The sequence below is a fragment of the Coenobita brevimanus genome, chromosome 58, assembly GCF_032717465.1.
Source record: "Coenobita brevimanus isolate Jiangsu-jjx chromosome 58, ASM3271746v2, whole genome shotgun sequence".
NCBI classification, from domain to species: Eukaryota; Metazoa; Arthropoda; class Malacostraca; order Decapoda; family Coenobitidae; genus Coenobita; species Coenobita brevimanus.
In genome coordinates, this window is record NC_137011.1 from 19,938,944 (window position 1) to 19,960,089 (window position 21,146).

The window sequence follows — 21,146 nt, forward strand, 5'->3', positions numbered from 1 at the left end:
GAGGCAGGTGGGCGGTTTTACCATACATTTACTCGTGGCTTGTGGTCTGTGTTACACGTGCAGTGGCCACCGGTACCCCTCACCCAGGAACAATGCTTGCCTCCTCCATTCAAAAATAACCCAGGGCAAGGTTAATATGTTATGGCAACAGTAGAGGACCAGTACTATAAATCACCACCTCAGGCAGTATATGACTAATGTGGCCTGCCAGGAAACTCTCACCAATCGGTAGGGAAGCTAACAGGTGAGCATGGTGGGGGGTTTCCACACTAATCCCAGAGGCCGGGGGACTCCCAGCATTCGGTGTAGAGGCAGATAGGCGGTTTTACCATACATTTACTCGTGGCTTGTGGTCTGTGTTACACGCGCAGTGGCCACCGGTACCCCTCACCCAGGAACAATGCTTGCCTCCTCTGTTAAAAAATAACCATAAAATTTTCTCGAAGATATGGTCAATGAGTTTCCCTGGCAAAATCACATAGGTTATCTTTACCTAACCTTACCAAACCTAACCTATCCCATCAGGGCTAAGGTGGCTGACTGTGGTATTGAAACGAATACCCATACCAAATGGAAGTGTACTATGCAGTACAGTATTGTACTATGCATACACACATACAGTACTGTACTGTATACAGTACAGTACTGTACTATCATATGTATTGGTACCGAAATTACTGTACTGATATTGTAATAATTGGATGGGAAGGAATCTCTCTCTTTGTGTGTGTGGTGTGCATATCTCCAAGGTGGCTACGAGACTTTCGACCTTTGACACAGAGGCGGACAGGCGCTGTCGCCAAGCATGTACTCGTGGCTTGTGGTCTGTGTTACACATGTGGTGGCCACCTGTACCCCTTAGCTAGGAACCAGACTTGCCTCATCCTTTCAAAAATAACTATAGGAATTTCATGACAATATGCTCACTTTGTTTCCCAGGGAAAGTGACATACATTAGCTTTACCTGACCTTACCAAATCTAACCTATCCCAATAGGGCTGCTTGGCAAAGATGGCTAACTGTGGTGTTGAAACAAGTACTCATACCGAATGGAAGTGTATTGTACAGTATTGTACTATACATGCACACATACAGTACTGTATTGTGTATAGTACAGTACTATCGTACACACTGGTACAGAAATTACTGCACTGATGTTGTAATCATAGCCTTGGAAGGAAGCTCTCTGTCTCTTTGTGTGTATGGTGTGTGTGTGTCTCCCGGTGGCCGCACAATTTTCGACATTCGGTGGAGAGGCGGACGGGTGCTGTTAGCGAAAATGTACTCGTGGCTTGTGGTCTCTGTTTGATGGTGGCTGTGGCTGGGCAAGACTTAGCCCAGTGGTAGCGCGACTTTCGACTTTCAGTGGAGAGGCGGACAGGTGCTGTCACCGAACATGTACTTGTGGTTTGTGGTCTGTGCAGATGTTTTGACACTGCTCATGGGTTACAGGCGTATTGTTCGGGTGAGGGAGGTTCATTGAGAGTGATCGTACGAGAGCATGACTTTGACCATTCAGTACAGGGGAGGACAGACATTTCAGCTCTGGTTGTGGATAACAGACTACTTCCCACTCATGGTTCAAGCTCAGAGGCCATGATGCGCAGTGTTTCGACATGTTGGCTGGCTGGCCGAAGTTCGTGAGCAATTTTATGTCTGGAAAATAGCAAGTAAATTTGGATAATGGTTTAATAGTGCCAAGGTCCAGTGTCTGGATATAGAACACGTCCGGATAATGAGAGTCCAGATAATTAAAGGATTACATACTTATATGTATATATACATATAAGTATGTAATATATATATATATATATATATATATATATATATATATATATATATATATACATATAGGTATATATATATATATATACAGTATATATATACAGTATATATATATATATATATATATATATATATATATTATCATCATCATCATCATCAGCCGTTTGAGTATCCATTGCAGGACCGGCCTATCCTGACCGAAGTCGGGACGATACAGCCAATGTTTCTCTATCAACTGGCTTAGGCTGTCTGGTAGAGATTGTTTGTAGGGTGAGAAGTGCTTGTAAGTGTATTGGTAGTGTTGTAGTGGCTCTGGATGTGTGTGTAGTCTGTGAGCCAAATGTAGTCGGCCCGCGCAAGCCAACTGGGTGCAAGCATACTTTACAGTAAGCGACACTGGTTCAACCACAGCATCCCTTGTGTCTGCCAAAGTAGTAGGTGGCTGGGTGAACACCCCCAAAGTTTATTACCCTGGCGGGGCATGAACCCTGGCTCACCCATGTATGAAACGCACACTCTACCACTGTACCCCATATATATATATATATATATATATATATATATATATATATATATATATATATATATATGTATATAAGTAATCCCTCCAATATCCAGATGCCCATTTTCCAGACATCCCCAATAACCGGACATTTTTGTCCCATGATCCAATATTCCCAAAATGGGCCAAAAACTACAAAAATTTTGAAAAAAATCCGACTTTTTCCCGCCCATAATTTGAAGTTGGCACGCCCGGAGCGGGCGAGCTGTGTTTTGGTGCGTTGTTCCACCGACGTTGGCTAGAGCGCCCGTGCATCCTCCCCACTTACCACCCTTCTCTTGTTGTGTGTGCACGCTCGTCTTCATGGCCGCCCACGTGCTCGCTTTTGTGGTGGTGCCTTACCTGCTGCAGGCTCTCCTGCTGCTCTCGTGCCTCTCCTTCGTGTGTGTGATGATGACCCCACCACCTGAGAAGAGGAAGAGAGTGGTTTTGACTCTGGAGAAGAAGAGGGAGATATTGGACAAGGTGGATGCAGGATGGTCTACCTCACATATCCTCCATGAATTCAACCTGGCCCGGTCTACTTTGTTTGATATCAAGAGATCCCATGACAAACTCATGGAGTACACAGCTGACTTCTCGTCGAAAAGCAAATGCAACGTGGAGAGGAAGGTGATGTATACTCCCAAGTATGCAGAAGTCAACCGCTCTATGTTGATTTGGTATCGACAGCAACGTGCTGCTGGTGTGATGGTGCATGGCACTGAGCTGAAGGCTGCTGCTGAGAAGTTTGCAAGGCTTCACGACGCCCTAGACTTCAAGGCATCTGAAGGTTGGCTCTTCGCGTTCAAGTTACGACATGGCTTTACCAACTGTAAGTCTCATGGCAAAGCTTTGGACGCCAACGAGGATGGAGTTGAGTTTTGGCACAAGGTGAAGGGCTTGATCGACAGGGAGGGCCTAACTCTCGGTCAAGTCTACAACGCTGTTGAAACTGGCTTATTCTATTGCTCTTTTCCTACGAACACTCTAGCCGAGGAGACGGAGAAGTGTGTACCTGGCCGCAAGCTCTGCAAGCAACGGATATCTGCTTTGTGTTTTGCCAATGCTAACGGCATGCACCGGTTCAAGCCCGTTATTGTTGGCCGTGCAAAGCAGCCTCAGTGTCTTCGTGGGGTGATGGATGTCCTTCCTGTCATCTGGCACCATTCCTTGAAGGCATGGTTCACAGCCCAGATCTTCAAAGACTGGTTCCACCGCCATTTCGTCAAGGAGGTCATCCATTACCAGACGGAGAAACTGGGAATCCCACGCGACCAGGTAAAGGCCCTCCTTCTCCTCAACAATGCACCTGCCCACCTGTCCGACAAGGAGTTGGTGGCTGAGAATGGGCGCATTAGGTGCATGTTTCTGCCACCTAATACTACTGCTCTCATCCAACCAATGGACCAAGAGTGATCATGGCAACGAAGTGGCTGTACTGGCGGAAGTTCCTGGACGATGTGATGGTTGTCTTCGAGGACAAGGACGAGCGCAGGGAGGGACGGGACACGCGAGGCCAGCAGACTTTGGAAAACATTCGCTGCTACAGTATCAAGTCTGCCATCTACAACTGGGCCAGTGCATGGAAGGAAATCCCTGTCAAGACTCTAGAAAACAGTTGGTCTTGTCTGCTTCTCAGAACGGATGTGGAGCATGATTTCCTAGGTTTTGACGTGGATGACTTCCATGCACGTCTACGTGCGCATGGCAACGATGTTGATGTGGATGAAGTGCTTGAGTGGTTGGATGACGAAGAGGGCGATCCTGGGTATCAGCCCATGTCTGATATCGAGATCGCATCTTCAGTTGCAGGTGTCAGTACCTAGCTTGAAGATTCCGACGAGGACGGTGACGATGATGCGGACTCCTCTCAGCGTGACACTACTCCAGCCATCCCCAAGCTGAGTACATTCTGGGAACACCTAGAGTTCGTTCTGGACTACCTGGAGCACCCAGACTGCGACAGGGAGATGGGGCCCTTGGGACTTGTGGAGGAAGTGCGCGCTTTCAGGCAGCAGATCATTAATCACCAGAATCGTCATTCCTTGCGTCAATCAATGATTGACGGCTTTTTCAGGCCCGTGACCCCCGCTGTGCCCAGCCCTGGCTCCACTCCATTGCCTCCCCAAGACAGGCCCTCATGCTCCGAGCCACAGCCCAGCACATCAGGCACAGTGGAGTCACCACTCGACGTGAGTCTGCGCCTTCTTCAGAGTCATCTGCAGTGGGTACTCCATCACCACGACCCAACGACGCACCCCTAGGTCACCTGTATGTTCTACTCTCAGACTCTGACAGTGATTAGATGCCAAGAACTTCTCCACTAGACCACACGGGAATTTACAGTGTTGTGCAGTGAAAAAAACAGTGCATAGTGTTAAGGAATTAGAGTTCTGAGTGAAAAGACAAAAATTTTATGAGTGTGTTTTGTTTAGAAAATGGTTTCAAGAGTGGAAAGACTTAAAGTGCAGAGTGCAACACTTACTTCATTAAGGTACAATGGAGCGCAATTAAGACAAGAGTGCGCAGTGTTAAGAGAATGGAATTCTGAGTGCAAATGACTGAGTTCTGTGCAAGACTTCATGAACAGTGTACTGCAAGTGCTTCAGGAACTCCTTCTTACTGTCAGAGTCTGAGAGGAGGCGGGTTATTCATCGAGATGGCCAGGGACTTGCTGTAAGTACCCAGAATGTTTCATATTGTACTGTACTGTTTTTTCCATACTTACCTCTAACACCTCATTTCACTCTTTTATGTCCCTTATTGGTGTGAATAATGTCTTAGGTCCTATGCATGTGCAGTAGGGAGGTGTTTTTCTGAGTTAGGCTAGGTTAAGGTCCATAACTACCAGTCAAGGAGCCAGGGACTTGTAAGTACCAAGAATGTTTAATATTGTATAAACCTACCTCAAAAACCTCATTTTATGGTTCTTTTGCATTTATTTCAGTCTTTTATGTCCCTTATTGGTGTGATTTGGGTCTTAAACAGATGCTATGCATGTCCAGAGGGAGTTGTATAGGTGTTTTTCTGAGTTAGGGTCCATAAGTACAAGTCCAGAAGGCTGGGGCCCAATATCCAGACGGGATCACTATTCAGACATGCCGTTGGCTCTATTACATCGGATATTGGAGGGACTACTGTGTGTATATATATATATATATATATATATATATATATATATATATATATATATATATATATATATATATATATCACCCAGTCTTATGTAGCCCCATGAGGAGCATAGGAGCCTGAGGCTAGGGAATTTGGTCCTGACATTTAAGATGAGATTGACCAGCCTCACTCATCCCTGAGTGGCATTATGTGAGCAAACGACCCCAACCATCCCTGGGATATAAACCTGCACTGGCTCAATCCAACTGGAGCGCCTTAATTATGCACTAAAGCACCTTGCCTTATGTTTTGGTTATATGGTTACCATCCAGTGTAGTAAATGGTTTCCTGGTGTACTGGAAACCACTTGGCTTGTCACTCAGTGTAGAGTCATCCACAGACAGAAGGAAGATGAAAGAATGAAGGAAAGTAAGACAGAAGAGAAAAGAAGTATGGAGGGAAAGGAGGATGGAAGAGAGGAAAGGGTTGTCATCCAAGAGCAGCACTACATTGTATGAGTGGATGGTGAGCACCCTCACCTACAACCATATATATATATATATATATATATATATATATATATATATATATATATATATATATATATATATATATTGTTAGGTCCGTGTCCCAGGCTCCAAAAGCAGTAGTACAGTATAGTATGGACGTTGCCCATTGAGTTGTTCTTCCTAGTGGCAGCCTTTCAGTGTGCGACAAGACCAGCTGAGGCATAAATATGCACTAGCTTTAAACTTCACTGTGTTTATTTTCATAACAGTTACACTTAATGCCTACAAACTGTTTTCACAAATACCGAAGATATACAAACTTTACTAACTGCAGTTACACTTAATGCTTGACAACAAGAAACACTTCACTATTTTCACAAGTACCGACGATATACAAACTTCACTGACACTGCACTGACACTGCGCTACACTCATACTGAACCCAAAACTGACTGAAACTGCTCTAGTCTCTTCCTCATCCATATGTAAGCTTGCATTACACTCGAACCTTTGAGTACACTCTCGACCAGCAACAGTTACCAGCTCAGAGACATGCAAAACATACCAGAGTTTTCTTACACTATCTAACACTTTAAATTACGGAGGTAAAAGTACATAATTAAGCAGTCACATTAATGAAACATTGTAGAGAAATAGAGCGCAAAAATTAATGCACAACGTACAAAGTAACTACGCTCACAACAGCAGGCTAACTGGCAACTCTCACTCGTAACGGAACTACAGTACGAGAAACATCAGGAAATCTCCAGCATAATCTAATTGGCAAATCCCGCTACTCAACAAAATAGATAGATAGATACATATAGATAGATATACAGATAGATATAGATATAGATAGACAGATAGATATAGATACATATATAGATGGATAGATAGATAGATATATGGTAGTAGGTGGGGGTGCTCACCATCCACTCACTCGATGTAGTTCTGCTCTCAGGTGGCTGCCCTTTCCTCTCTTCCTTCCTTCTTTCTTCTGATGTCGTTCTTTCCTTCATTCTTTCCTCTTCCTTCTGTCAAAGGGTGACTCTACACTGAGTGACAAGCCAAATGGTTTCCTGTATGCCAGGAAACCATTTACTCTGATGGGTGGTACCCATATAACCAAATTATGGTGCCTGGTGGTTTAGTGGGTAATTAAGGCGCTCCAGCCGGACTGAGCCTGTGTTGGTTACTGTCAATCAGGCGGTTGTTGTTCTGTTTCTCATGTAATGCCAATCAAGGATGGGTGAGGCTGGTCACTCTCATCTTAACCCCCCCCATCCCGACGTTTTCTGGGCAGTGGTACGCCCCAGTCTCAATATTTTTGGACCTTTTTTTTTGGCTCAAACATCCGCTTTTGGTGAGAAACATCGAAAATTCATAGAGAAATCGCTCACCTGAGGTTTAAAATACTCGATCCAGGTAGGAGTATCTCCTTACCTTACAGGGTTTTCTATCAGGTTGGCTGCAAAGAAAACGAGTTCTATGGGAGGATAACTATTCCACACCACTCATAAACAGTATTTATTTATTTATTTGATACGAATTTATATGTAGTACGAGAGTATATTGGTTTTCAAATGGTAATATAGGCATTATAAGCATTGTTTCACTCACTAACTTATCACCATTCCTGACCTTTTTTTGCCACATTACCTGATCATCATTTCTGACTGTTTCTTCCTCTAATGTTTGTCCTCCACATTGTCATCGATTGGGGAATCACTCTGGCCCTGAATTTCGTACCGTGGCATGACATGGCTTTACTGGCCAGGTCACTGATAACAGGTGAATTGCTGACAAAAGGGTATGCGGGGGGGGGAGGAGGTCATGTTGGGTAAGGCATTGTTCCTGCTTGGCATCTTGAAGAGGAAGGTGTCCCGTGTATACGTGCCAAAAATCATTCGCGAAAATTGAAAATTGTGCAAATTAGGGACCTTGCAATGTTGCCGCGTTAATTTACGTCTCCGGGATATGAGTGCACATCATGTGAGGATGTGAATTCACGTCTCTGGGACGGGGCGGGTTAAATGTCAGGACCAACTTGCGTAGCCCTGGGCTCCTATGCTCCTCATGGGGCAACATAGGTTTAGATGATGAATGGACTGATGGATATACTGTATATACAGTATATACATACCAGCCATCAATCAATCGACCTACATGGAGAAACTCATGCAGTAGCCCTTGATATTTCTAAGGCTTTCGACAGAGTATGATATTGTTCCCTGTTGCCCAAACTCCATTGCTATGGACTAAAGTCTTTAGTTTCTTTGATTTCCTCATATCTCACTGACAGAAAAATAAGAGTAAAAGTTGATGTATATGCCAATTTCCACTCAGTTAGCACCAGCGTGCCACAGGGATCAGTTCTGGAGTCAACCCTGTTCCTGGTTCATATTAATGATCTCTTAACTGTCACCCACAGTCCCATCCATTCATATGCAGATGACTCAGCTCTTCATAGTTCACTCACACTCAGACACCCAATTACAACGTTTAATGTCTCTAACTGTCAACTTAGTACAGCCATCTCCATAAATCAAGACTTCTCTACGATCAGTGAATGGGGACAAAACAGCCTTGTCTCATTTAATGCTAGTAAAACTAAATATATACAATTTACTAATAGACAGGTATTGCCAGATTCGTATATTACCTTTAATGCTACAAATATTCCCATCTCCAAAAGTACTGAAATTCTCGGTGTTTCACTTAACAATGCCCTCAGCTGCCCCTCTCATGTCAGATCACTTGCTAAAACTGCCTCAGAGAAACATGGATTATTGCACAGAGTCCGTAACTTCTTCAGTGACGAGCAGTTAGCTATAATTTATAAGTCACGTGCGGTCTCAGTTTGAATACTGCTTACCCTTGTGGAATGGATGTGGAGAGGTTGCATTAAAACAACTAGACAAAATTCAGAACAAAGCTGTCAGAATTATTAATAACCCTGCTATTACTAATAAACTACCTCTCCTACAAGTAAGAAGGAATGTTGCCTCCCTTGCATTATTTTACAGACATATTTATAGCAAATGCTCAGACGAAATTGCGTCCATTGTGCAACCTCCCCATGCCTTCCCTCGTGCAACACGGGTATCTGGTAGCGCTCATGACTGGACTGTCACACTATGACACTGCAGAACTTCTGCCTATCAGAAATCTTTCATTCCCCAAACTGCATCTCTCTGGAACTTGATTCCCCAGAGTTGTTTCACTCAAAACCTCAACCTACAGCTGTTCAAGTCTAACTATTACAGATATTTCATGAACAGAGGACACCAATAATCTGGTGTATTGAGTATGTCCATGGCGGATCTTTTGTGGCGAAAACCATATAGTCTATCACTAATTAAGTTGTTGGATTCAAGATGTTTGACTATGTGCTCATTAATTAAAGTTTCAAATACCTTACAAGAAAGGGGTGTGAGGAACTTCCTTTCTTAGGTATTGGGTGGATATTGGCTTCTTTCCATGAAATAGGGAATGAGAAAGTACGTATGCATAGTCAGAATAATTTAGCAAGAACAGGTGCAAGTTCTGGGGAACACTTTTTCAAAACAATTGGAGGAATTCCATCTGGGCCTAGAGCTTTGTTGGTAGGTAAATTGTCTAGGATGGATTTTACGTATCTTGTCTGTCTTTTAAGTGGAACAATTTCGGGAGAGTCAAGTTCTAGTACTGGGACATTCTGGCTGGCTACCTTTATGGTAGAATTTCTGGCAAATATACTGGCAATGATATGTGCTTTCCTACGCAGGTCATCTGTAAAATCTGAAGATTTTAGTGGGCGAATTGATGATGACTTGTTAAAGTTATTATTGAAAGAATTGAGAGTTGGCCAGAATATTCTCTTGTCATTAGATTGTTAAGTAGTTTTGATGATTTTGAAGAAAGTTTGATTTAGCGATATCTATTAGAGCTTTTGCAAGGTTTCTAGCAATTTTAAATTGATAGAGAGATTCAGATGTTTTTTATTTTAAGTAAGAGTTATATGTTAATGACTTTTGGGCTATTACTCTGGCACAGGAGCTATCAAACCATTTTGGAGAGTTCGATCTTTTAGTGAACTGTTGACTTGCTATGAATAAATCCATACCAGCTAGTATTAAGTCGCAAATGTGGGACTGGGTAGAATTGACATCACTAGAGAAGACAGAGTGCCATGCAATGTCAGCAAGATAATGTCTAAATCCATCCCAGTTTGCCCTATCAAAGTGCCGTCGGGTCACCCTGACAGGTTCAGAACGGGGAGGTTTGGGGGGGCTAACTAATAAGGCTTTGATGAGATTGTGGTCAGAGGATCCAAGTGGAGACAATATCTCTATTCTGTATTAATCGGGATTATTTGTCAGGAATAGAAGTGATGGGCATTATGATCAGAATTATCTGGTATTCTGGTTGGTTGCTTTACCAGCTGGGTGAGATTAAACGATTCTGCAAACAGCTCACACTCTAGACCAGCATCGTCAGTCCTGTCAGAATGCAATAACCATTCAACAGTATGCTTGTTAAAATCACCCAGAATGGTAATTTCCGTGCTAAAGGCAAGGTTAAGGTTACTCAACTGTGTGGATATGGAATCAAATACAGTGGTTCTGAAGAAGCATTGGGGGAGCAATAGCCTACATAGATAGATTTGGTAATATTTTGACAGTTTGTACAATGCGTAATCAAAACTAGATGAAGTGAAGTTTAAATTGGTGTCAACTGCATTATGAAATTTGATAACAGGTGCCGCCCTTGTTACAGAAGTTTGTGAAGAGATGGTAACCGGGAAAACAAAATGGGGATATTTCAGAACAGGGTGAGATTTGTGGTTCTATGAGGAATAGGGCCATAGGGGATATGGACTAGGCCTATAGAGAAAAAATGAACTGTATATATATATATATATATATATATATATATATATATATATATATATATATATATATCTATATATATATATATATATTGTTACATAGCCTATGATTTCATCATCCTTTGTGTAATTCTAACGTACAGTGTGCTGCCTGTTTGATCACGAGCGTGTTCTGCCTCAGTCCCCCCCTTCTACCGTTATAGTAGAGTAAGTCGTCCTTTCTGTTGTTCAGTGCAGGATTGTCAGCTCTTTGTCCCCTAGGCTTCATTTGTGCGTCCTTCTTACAAGTTGTATCAAGCTCTGCTGGCCCCTATATAATGAGCTCAGTCTCTGCATTATTGCCACTTAGATCTACTCCTCATTTTGTTCACATCTCTGTCCTCCCCTGTACAGTTGTGAGTGCTCAGGAAGTTCCAACCATCTAGCAGCTGTGTAATTTGAGTATAAGTGTTGTTGCATTTTTTCTTGTACTGTGTAGCATAAGTTGTTAATTTGTGGGCCTGATGAGTTTTTTTTGTAATTTATATAAAGGTTCTTATTGTTAGCCATTGTTCATAATAGTTTGTATCTGTAATAATTTATCTTGCATTAATTGAGCATTACCCAGTGTATTTTCATTTTATCAGGGCTGACTTAGATAAATTTACTCTTGCTAATTTCGTGTTAATAGAGGCTTTTGCAGTTAATCATATATTTAACCTGTTTTTTGCCATTACATTATCCTTATGAGTCCTGAATGTTTTGTTGTTAGTTTGAGCATTAAACTTTAACTTGTAATTTTACCTAACTTTTTTGTTTTGAACCTGGAACTTTACGGGACAGTAGTGATTTTTAGTATTCTCACTTAAAGTGTACATCATCTTTCTCTGTTCCGTAACATAAATTTGGCGACCTCATATCAGGATATTCAGGATATTATCATAAGGATATTGCTTGATATTTTGTGACTGTGATTTATTCATGATGTCTACTATTACTACTCTTGATGAAGCCAAAGATTTTTTGTCAAATGTGCAAACAGTGTGTGATGTAGAAAACAGAACAAAGAATGAATTTAAGCTTGTTGCTCAACAATTGGGAATTGTTGTTCGCTCTCATCATTCTAAAGATCAGATTGTTGACATGATTAATGAAAGCTTGTTTAATGTAAATCCTCCAAATGAGCAAACGCAGATTGAATTAGCTAAGTTACAGCTAGCCCTGCAGGAGGCCCGTGCTAGGGAGTTAAATTTGTCTGGACCGATAACTGTGAATCCTCTTTCAACAAACTTAAAGCTCTTCTATTAAGTCAGCCAGTGCTCGCTACTCCAAATTTTGCTAAGCCTTTTAAGATGGCTGTTGATGCAAGTGATACAGGAGCTAGGGCTGTTTTGCTGCAAGAGGATGATCAGGGTATTGAACATCCTGTATCTTATTACAGTAAGAAGTTCACTCCACCTGAAAAGAACTACTCAACTATTGAGAAAGAGCTTTTGGCCTTGATTTTGGGTTTACAGCATTTTTCATTTTATTTCTGTTCTGGTTTTGACCCCATAGTCATTTATACCGATCATAACCCACTGAAATTCCTTAGCAAGTTTAAAGATAAAAATCAGAGATTGACAAGATGGAGTCTACTTCTTCAGGAGTATTCATTAGACATACAACATGTCAAGGGGAAAGAAAATGTTATTGCAGATTGCTTATCTAGACTTTAGACAGATTGTTTTAGAGTAATAAGAAATTTCCTTCGTAAATTTCTTTTTCTTTGTGGAGAGGTGTTACATAGCCTATGATTTCATCATCCTTTGTGTAATTCTAACGTACAGTGTGCTGCCTGTTTGATCACGAGCGTGTTCTGCCTCAGTCCCCCCCTTCTACCGTTATAGTAGAGTAAGTCGTCCTTTCTGTTGTTCAGTGCAGGATTGTCAGCTCTTTGTCCCCTAGGCTTCATTTGCGCGTCCTTCTTACAAGTTGTATCAAGCTCTGCTGGCCCCTATATAATGAGCTCAGTCTCTGCATTATTGCCACTTAGATCTACTCCTCATTTTGTTCACATCTCTGTCCTCCCCTGTACAGTTGTGAGTGCTCAGGAAGTCTCCAACCATCTAGCAGCTGTGTAATTTGAGTATAAGTGTTGTTGCATTTTTTCTTGTACTGTGTAGCATAAGTTGTTAATTTGTGGGCCTGGTGAGGTTTTTTTGTAATTTATATAAAGGTTCTTATTGTTAGCCATTGTTCATAATAGTTTGTATCTGTAATAATTTATCTTGCATTAACTGAGCATTACCCAGTGTATTTTCATTTTATCAGGGCTGACTTAGATAAATTTACTCTTGCTAATTTCGTGTTAATAGAGGCTTTTGCAGTTAACCATATGTTTAACCTTATGAGTCCTGAATGTTTTGTTGTTAGTTTGAGCATTAAACTTTAACTTGTAATTTTACCTAACTTTTTTGTTTTGAACCTGGAACTTTACGGGACAGTAGTGATTTTTAGTATTCTCACTTAAAGTGTACATCATGTTTCTCTGTTCCGTAACAATATATATATATATATATATATATATATATATATATATATATATATATATATATATATATATATATGTGTGTGTGTGTGTGTGTGTGTGTGCGTGTGTAAATATAAATATAAATATAAATAAATAAATAGAGAGAGAGAGAGAGAGAGAGATAGGATGTTCTTGAGTTATCTGTCTGAAACACTTATAATGATAAAAACCAGTGTTACTTCTAGGGATATCCGCAATATGTAATTGAACATAAAAATATTTATTTTGAATTTTATGGGCAAAATAGGTGTTTTGCTGTCCTTATGGACCTAGGTTCGACTCCCAGGAAGGACAGGGAACAGTTTAAGGGACTGATTTTCATTAAATGCAGACTTAAATGATCTAATAGAAGACCCGCTCACATGTTGTAAAAACACCCCTGTTAATACCAATACACCAGACCTGTATGTAAGTGCCCTTGCATGTATTCAACATGAATGGTGAGTGTTAGTGCCGAAGTGGTGGCATGTGGAAGTGTATGGTATGTAGGTGGACTATTTGGCCCTGGGATCAAGCTGTGGAGCCTATGCCCAGAGTCGAACACATTCAAATATATATTCTTATTATATATATATAGATCTCACTTGATCGATGGAGTGTCAGACAGCTGAAGCAACAGCGAGTTGGTCATAGACAGTGTTTGGCGGATGTCATTGAGACGGTGGAGAGGAAGGCGGGTGAGGACGAGGAGCTTTATTGTCCACACCAGGAGGCGTCCCTTAAGGGACCACTTGGCAAAGGCGTCAAGGAACACCGGGTCATCACTCACCACCACCACCGTCACGAACCATGACTTCAGTCGTAACTGGCGGTATTTTTACATTAATTGTTTTTTTCTTACAGTACTACAGGAACTTTCTTAAAGACTATGCACCGAAAACTTCAAATTCTTAGTGATTTTAGTCATTAACGACACCATGTGGCATTACATCATGCATCACAGTTTTTCTTTTCTGGCCTTTAATGATGCTATGGTAGACTAAGGTCTTAGAATTTCATAGTTCTGTATATGAGTTCTCCACTTACTCATCTCAGCGGCAACTAGAGAATAACCAGTCCAGCTACTCACTTCAGTAGTAACTTCATTGGCCTACCCACCTCAGCAGTAACACTGTGACCTACCTGGCGGGCTTGGGTGATCACCTGGGAAAGCCGTGACTGTGTTACATTAGTGTTCTGGCTGTCTGCTATCACTTCAAATACCCCAACACCCCATGGCGCTCGAAGTTCTGCCACGTTACCAAACTGTGTAAATGGATTAATGGGGAATATTTAAAATATGAAACAGGATTTGAGTACATAAAAGAGCTGCAGCTGAACAATAGTTTTAAATTCCAGATATTATTACTAACTAAATCTTCAGTTAATGTTTCATACATCTTCATATATACATAAATATAATGTTGGAACCATGAAAGCTGAGGTCTGCTCAATAAAATATCAAACATATATTACGAACATCTTAACAGAGTACTCGTAAATTGTCATAGACAAACATGTGGTCCATTGACTGGCGTCATGCTAGCTTCCGCACTATTGTTTTCACCTGTAGAAGATCCAAAACCCATTTTCAATAGTTGATGGTCAAGTCTAGTCAGACTTGAGGGTAAATTTACAGAGGAACCAAGGAGACTCATTCCTATATCATAGCTAAGGCTCATCGAATTCCATGCAACCACGACTTATTTGAATTGTGAAATGAACCTGACTGTATTAAGTTCTGATGAATGTACATTAAGTTTTTAGTGCCATTGTTCAAGATGTTTTCATTATACTGCTGAACATGATGAGTAACAGGTGACGGTTTTTCGACAGTTTTTTAATATAACATCAGGATTACAATTACTTATGATATGGTGTGTCCACAACTTTGAAGTATAATAGTACCTCCTGAAAAGGTATGAAGTAATACTGTTCAGTTTTAGCACTGCCTTTAATATGACCAGATAATGAGTCTGAACGGTGGACTAAAGCATATTTGTAAAAACATGACTCGATGGAAGAATGACAGGCTTGGAATCACGTATATTTCTACCAGCATTCACATTATTTACAGAAATAACTGAAAGGTGCAAAGCGCAAAAAAAAAAAAAAAAAAAAAAAAAAAAACGTAGTTAGTATGGTTATATACTCGTATGCTGTGGTAAAACTGCTGATTTCGTGATTAACTGGGCACTGGGGCGGATTTACGTGGAGATTGATAAAGTAGAAGCTTCAGGCCCAAAGCTGGTAGAGGTCCACAAAAAATGTGAATGAATTAACACACACACACACACACACACACACACACACACAGTAACAAACACAATACAGGAAAGGGAAGGATGGGTGGACAGTATCTATTTAGATTTCAAGAAAGCTTTTGACACAGTACCACACCAAAGACTTTTATGGAAACTGTACCATCAAGGAAGAATTCGAGGCAAACTGTTTTGTTCGATGCAAGACTTTCTCATAAAAAGAGAAATGAGGACAGTACTAAGAGGAAACTACTAATCTTGGAAAGAAGTGACTAGTGGAGTACCACAGGGTTCAGTGCTGGCACCAATCATGTTTTTAGTGTATATAAATGATATAAACAGTAACGCTGGAAATGAGAGCTATCTGAATATGTTTGCAGATGATGCAAAAATACAAAGGAGAATTACTAACACAGACTCTTGTAAGAAGCTACAAGAAGAATTAAATAAACTTCATGAATGGAGTAGTACATGGAAAATGGAATTCAATGTGGAAAAGTGTCATGTAATCAAGTTTGGTAAAAGTGGAAAAAGACCTGGTTGGGATTATAAGTTAGGAAATAAAACCCTATACACATCAGAAAGAGAGAAAGACCTAGGTGTGATTATCAATAACAGACTATCTCCGGCTGACCACATCAGCGAAAAGGTACGGAACATGTATACATTGCTTGCAAATATGAGAATAGCATTCACATACATAAATGAAGACATGCTAAGAAGGATAATAACATCATTCATTAGACCAACCCTGGAATATGCATCAGTAGTCTGGAGTCCTCATCTCAAAAAGCACATAGACAAGATTGAAAAAGTTCAAAGGGCCGCTACAAGATGGATACCAAGCTTAAGGGACCTAAGCTACGAAGAAAGACTAAATAAACTGAATCTACCAACACTACAGGAGAGAAGGAAAAGAGGTGACATGATAATGCTATATAAATGCATATCAGGAAAGGAGAAAATAGACATAAATGATTACTTAACATATAGAGAAGCATCAGCAAGAGGACACTGCAAAAAATTGCATAAGAAGAGAGGTGATAAAGACGTAAGGAAATTCAGTTTCCCAAACAGAGCAATTGATCAATGGAATGCACTACCGAATGAAATAGTGTGTGCCAAAACAATTCACAAATTTAAGGATATGTACGATAAATATGGTTTAAGACACGGGACAGTACGACCTTGACTCATTCCTGTAAAGATACAATTAGGTAAGAACAATTAGGTAAGAACACACACACACAAACAGCCTGTAAAGGAAAACACCAGAAAAAGAGGACTTGATGATCCATCAGTACTAGATCTTATATTTACCAGGCAAGAAAATGAAACTGACAGTATAATGTGTCACTCCCCATTCGGCAAAAGTGACTATGTAGTATTAAATTGTAACTTCTGGATTGCATATAAAGATACCAGTAATGAGAGTTACAAAAAGAGTCTAAATTACAAAAAGGGTAACTATCATGACCTGAAGAAGTACTTCTTAGAAACAGATTGGGAAAAGGAACTTAGAGGACAAGATTTAAATATTATATATAGAAAAGTCTGCGATCTTTATGAAATTGGAGTCCAAACTTACATCCCACAGCCAAAAGCAACAGAAATTAAAATAAATTGGTTTAATACAGAATATATAAAAAAAGCAAAAGACAAAAGAGACTTGCTGTGGAATAGATACAGAAGACACAATAGTGAGAGGGCATATAACAACTATAAACAGGCAAGAAATGATTATACAAAGATAAGGAGGGAAGCTCAGTGACAGTTTGAGGAGGACATTTTTTATGTGTCTGACTCTGGGCATAGGCTTCACAGCCTGCTCTCAAGGCCGAGTAGTCCTCCTACATACCATACACCTCTACGTGTCACCACTTTGGCGCTAACATCCACCGTCCGTATTGAATACATGCTAGGGCTGTTTCATACAGGACTGGTGTATTGGTAGTAGCGGGGGTATTTTTTACAAAGTTTCGGCGGGTCTTCAGGTAGATCAGTAAAGTCTGATTTAATGAAATTCAAATCCTTAAACTGTTCCTTGCCCCAGCGGGAATTTGAACCTGGGTCCAGTAGGACTGCAGGCCACCTCTCTACACATTGAGCCACCACCTCCCCCAAAGCTACATCCGAAGCAAAACCAAAGATAAAGACAAAATATAGTCCATTACGGATAAGGAGATCATGTAGTACACAGAAGAGAAAGATAATTGTAAAGTACCAATTAAAACTTCCAATCAGTTTAAAAAAAAAAAAAAAAAAAAAAAAAAAAAAAATTGAGGGACATAATATGGAATATGCATGCCCACATGTATTACCAAATATACAAATATCAGAAAAAGAAGTACAGGAAGAGTTACGTAAATTGGGCGAAGGAAAAACAAATGGTCCTGACGGAATTTCAGGTTGGATGCTACATGAATGTGCAGAAGAGCTAAGCAGACCATTGTATTAAATATTCAAGGAATCCTTAGGTCAAGGTAAACTACCTGACATTTGGAAAAAAGCAAACAATGTTCCCTTTTTCATGAAAGGGAATAGACAAATTCGAATGAACTACCGGCCAGTATCATTGACCAAGATTGTAAGTAAGATGCTAGAAAAGCTGATAAAGAAAGTTTGGGTAAAACATCTAGGAGAACACAGTATGGTAACAGAGGGGCAGTTTGGTTTTAGGAAGGGAAAATCATCTGTTGCTAATCTTTTAAGCTATTATAATAGAGTTACAGAAACATTACGGGAAAGAGAAGGATGGGTGGACAGTATCTATTTGGATTTTAATAATGCATTTGTCAGGGTTCCACACCAAAGACCTTTATGGAAACTGCACCATCAAGGAGGTATCCAAGGCAATCTGTACAGCTGGATGCAGGATTTTCTCAGAAAAAGGGAAATGAGAACAATATTAAGGGGAAATTACTCATCATGGAGGGAAGTGACCAGTGGAGTACCACGGGGCTCAGTATTGGCACCAATTATGTTTTAAGTATATATAAATGACATAGATAGTAACACTGGAAATGGAAGCTATCTACATATGTTTGCAGATGATGCAAAATTTCAAAGGAAATTTACTAACACAGATTATTGCAAAGAGCTGCAAAAGGAATAAAACAAGCTTTATGAATAGAGTAATACATGGCAAATGGAATTTAATGTGGACAAGTGTCATGTAATCAAATTCGGTAAAACTGAGAAAAGACCAGACTGCATTTATAAGTTAGGAAGTTCAACCCTACAGATATCAGAAAGGGAGAAGGACCTAGGAGTAATTATTAATGACAGACTATCTCCAGATGACCATATCAGTGAGAAGGTACGTAATATGAATACACTGCTTGCTAATATGAGAATAGCATTCACATATATAAATGAAGGGATGTTGAGGAAGAAAATAACATCACTCGTCAGACCAACCATGGAATATGCATTCAGTAGTAAGGTATACTCATCTCAAAAACACATAGATATGACAGACAAAGTACAAAGGGTAGTTATAAGATAGATACCAAGCTACAGGGATCTAAGCTACGAAGAAAGAAAAATTTAATCTACCAACAATACAGGAGAAAAGGAAAAGAGGAGACATCTATCTATCTATCTATTGCCAGACGCCTCAATCCCGTTTGGGGTGGCCACAAACAAATCGCCTCCAAGTCGCCCTGTCCCCCGCCATTACACTGCCCTGCTCCCAACTCACACCCCCCTCTCTCATATACCTCTCCACCCCATCCCTCCATCTCATCCTCGGCCTCCCCCTCCCTCTTTCCCCCTCCACCTCACTCATATACACTCTCTCCACATGGCCAAACCACCTCAGTGTATTCCTCATAACGCTTCCTATCTCATCCACATCCACACCACAACGTTCCTTTATATCCTCATTCGTCAGCCTGTCTCTCCACGTGACTCCACAGGCTCCTCTTAAATAACTCATTTCCACTGCTCTCACACTTGACTTGTGTCCTTCCAACAATGTCCAAGCTTCACTTCCGTACGTTAGAGTTGGTATCACAATACTGTCATGTAGTAATTTTTTCACTTCCATGCTCACTTCCCTGTTTCTTATCACTGCTTTCAAGGAACCAGCAACCTTTCTTCCCTGCTGTACCCTTTCAAGCAATTCACCCTCCAAACCTCCATCCTTACCCATCACACTACCCAAATACTTAAACGTACTCACATTTTCCAATTCCTCACCATCCAACCTCGCTGAACATTCACTAACTTCACTTCTCTCAAAGACCATCACTTTACTCTTCCCTTCATTCACCTTTAGGTTCCGTTTCTTACACACTCTCTCAAACTCATCCACCAAGCCTTGCAGCTCCCCTTCGTCTTCACTCAACAACACAGTATCATCTGCAAACAATAGTACAGGGAGTTTCCAAACACTATCCTCTCTCACCAGGACCACTCCAACATCCACTACCCTACCTTGTACCTCTTTTATTACCCCATCCATGTACAGATTGAACAACCATGGAGACATGACACATCCCTGTTTCAAACCAACTTTCAAAGAGAAAAATTCACTTAGTTCACCATCCACACGCACTGCAGCCTTCGCACCATCGTACATACTCTTCACAGCATTCAACAACTTCCCATCTACTCCATATATTCTTAACACTTTCCACAATCCTTGTCTATCCACCCTGTCATATGCTTTCTCCAAATCCATGAAAGCCGCATACAACTTCTTTCCCTTCTCTAGAAACTTTTCCACTAAAGATCTAAGAATGAAAATCTGATCTACACAACCTCTTCCCTTCCTAAACCCTCCCTGTTCTTCTCCAACTAATTTCTCTGTTCTTTCTCTAACTCTGTCAATAAGTATCCTACCATACACTTTTCCTATTATACTAAGAAGACAAATGCCCCTATGATTACCACACACTTCTTTTTCCCCTTTTCCTTTGTACAAGGGAATAATTATACCTGACTTCCAATCCTCCGGGACTCTACCTTCCTCCCAGGCCAATCAGCACATCTTCCACATCCATTCTACTACTATCTCTCCCCCATGCTTCAGCATTTCACCACACACTCCATCAATTCCTGGGGCTTTCCCCGATTTAACTTTCTTCATTGCTTCCACAACTTCTATCCTACTGATTTCTTCCTGTCTTCTCACCTCCCTCCTTCTCCCAGCCATTCCCCAGCCACTTATACTCGCATTACTTCCATCCTCTACGTTCAACAATTCCTTAAAGTGTTCTCTCCATCTGCTCACTTTTTCTCCCTTCTCCACTAGTAATCTACCATTTTTATCTTTCACTCCCCTGCTAACTTCACTTCCACCATGTCTTACTCTTTTCACTGCTCTCCAGAACATTTTCTTACAGTCCCTCCACTTTACACTCAAATTCCTTCCAAATTCCTCATCCACTCTCTTCTTACTCTCTCTTACCAATCTTTTCACCTCTCTCTTCCTTTCCACATATAACTCTCTCTTCCGCCTCTCAACTTCTTCCACGCCCCTATTTCTCACCCATTCATTGTATGCTTTCTTCTTTTGTGCCACAGC

At 40.8% G+C, this 21,146-nt stretch overlaps 1 protein-coding gene across 1 annotated transcript; it reads right to left on the reverse strand.

Moving 5' to 3' along the window:
* Positions 1-1,574: 1,574 nt before the first annotated feature.
* LOC145402674 (uncharacterized) lies at positions 1,575-14,893 on the reverse strand. Its single transcript, XM_080274653.1, has 4 exons — positions 14,870-14,893; positions 14,496-14,618; positions 13,958-14,178; positions 1,575-1,656 (listed from the first exon to the last, which is right to left on the reverse strand). The coding sequence occupies exons 1-4, from the start codon at positions 14,891-14,893 to the stop codon at positions 1,575-1,577; spliced, it is 450 nt and encodes a 149-aa protein (XP_080130779.1).
* Between the last annotated feature and the right edge of the window lie 6,253 nt (positions 14,894-21,146).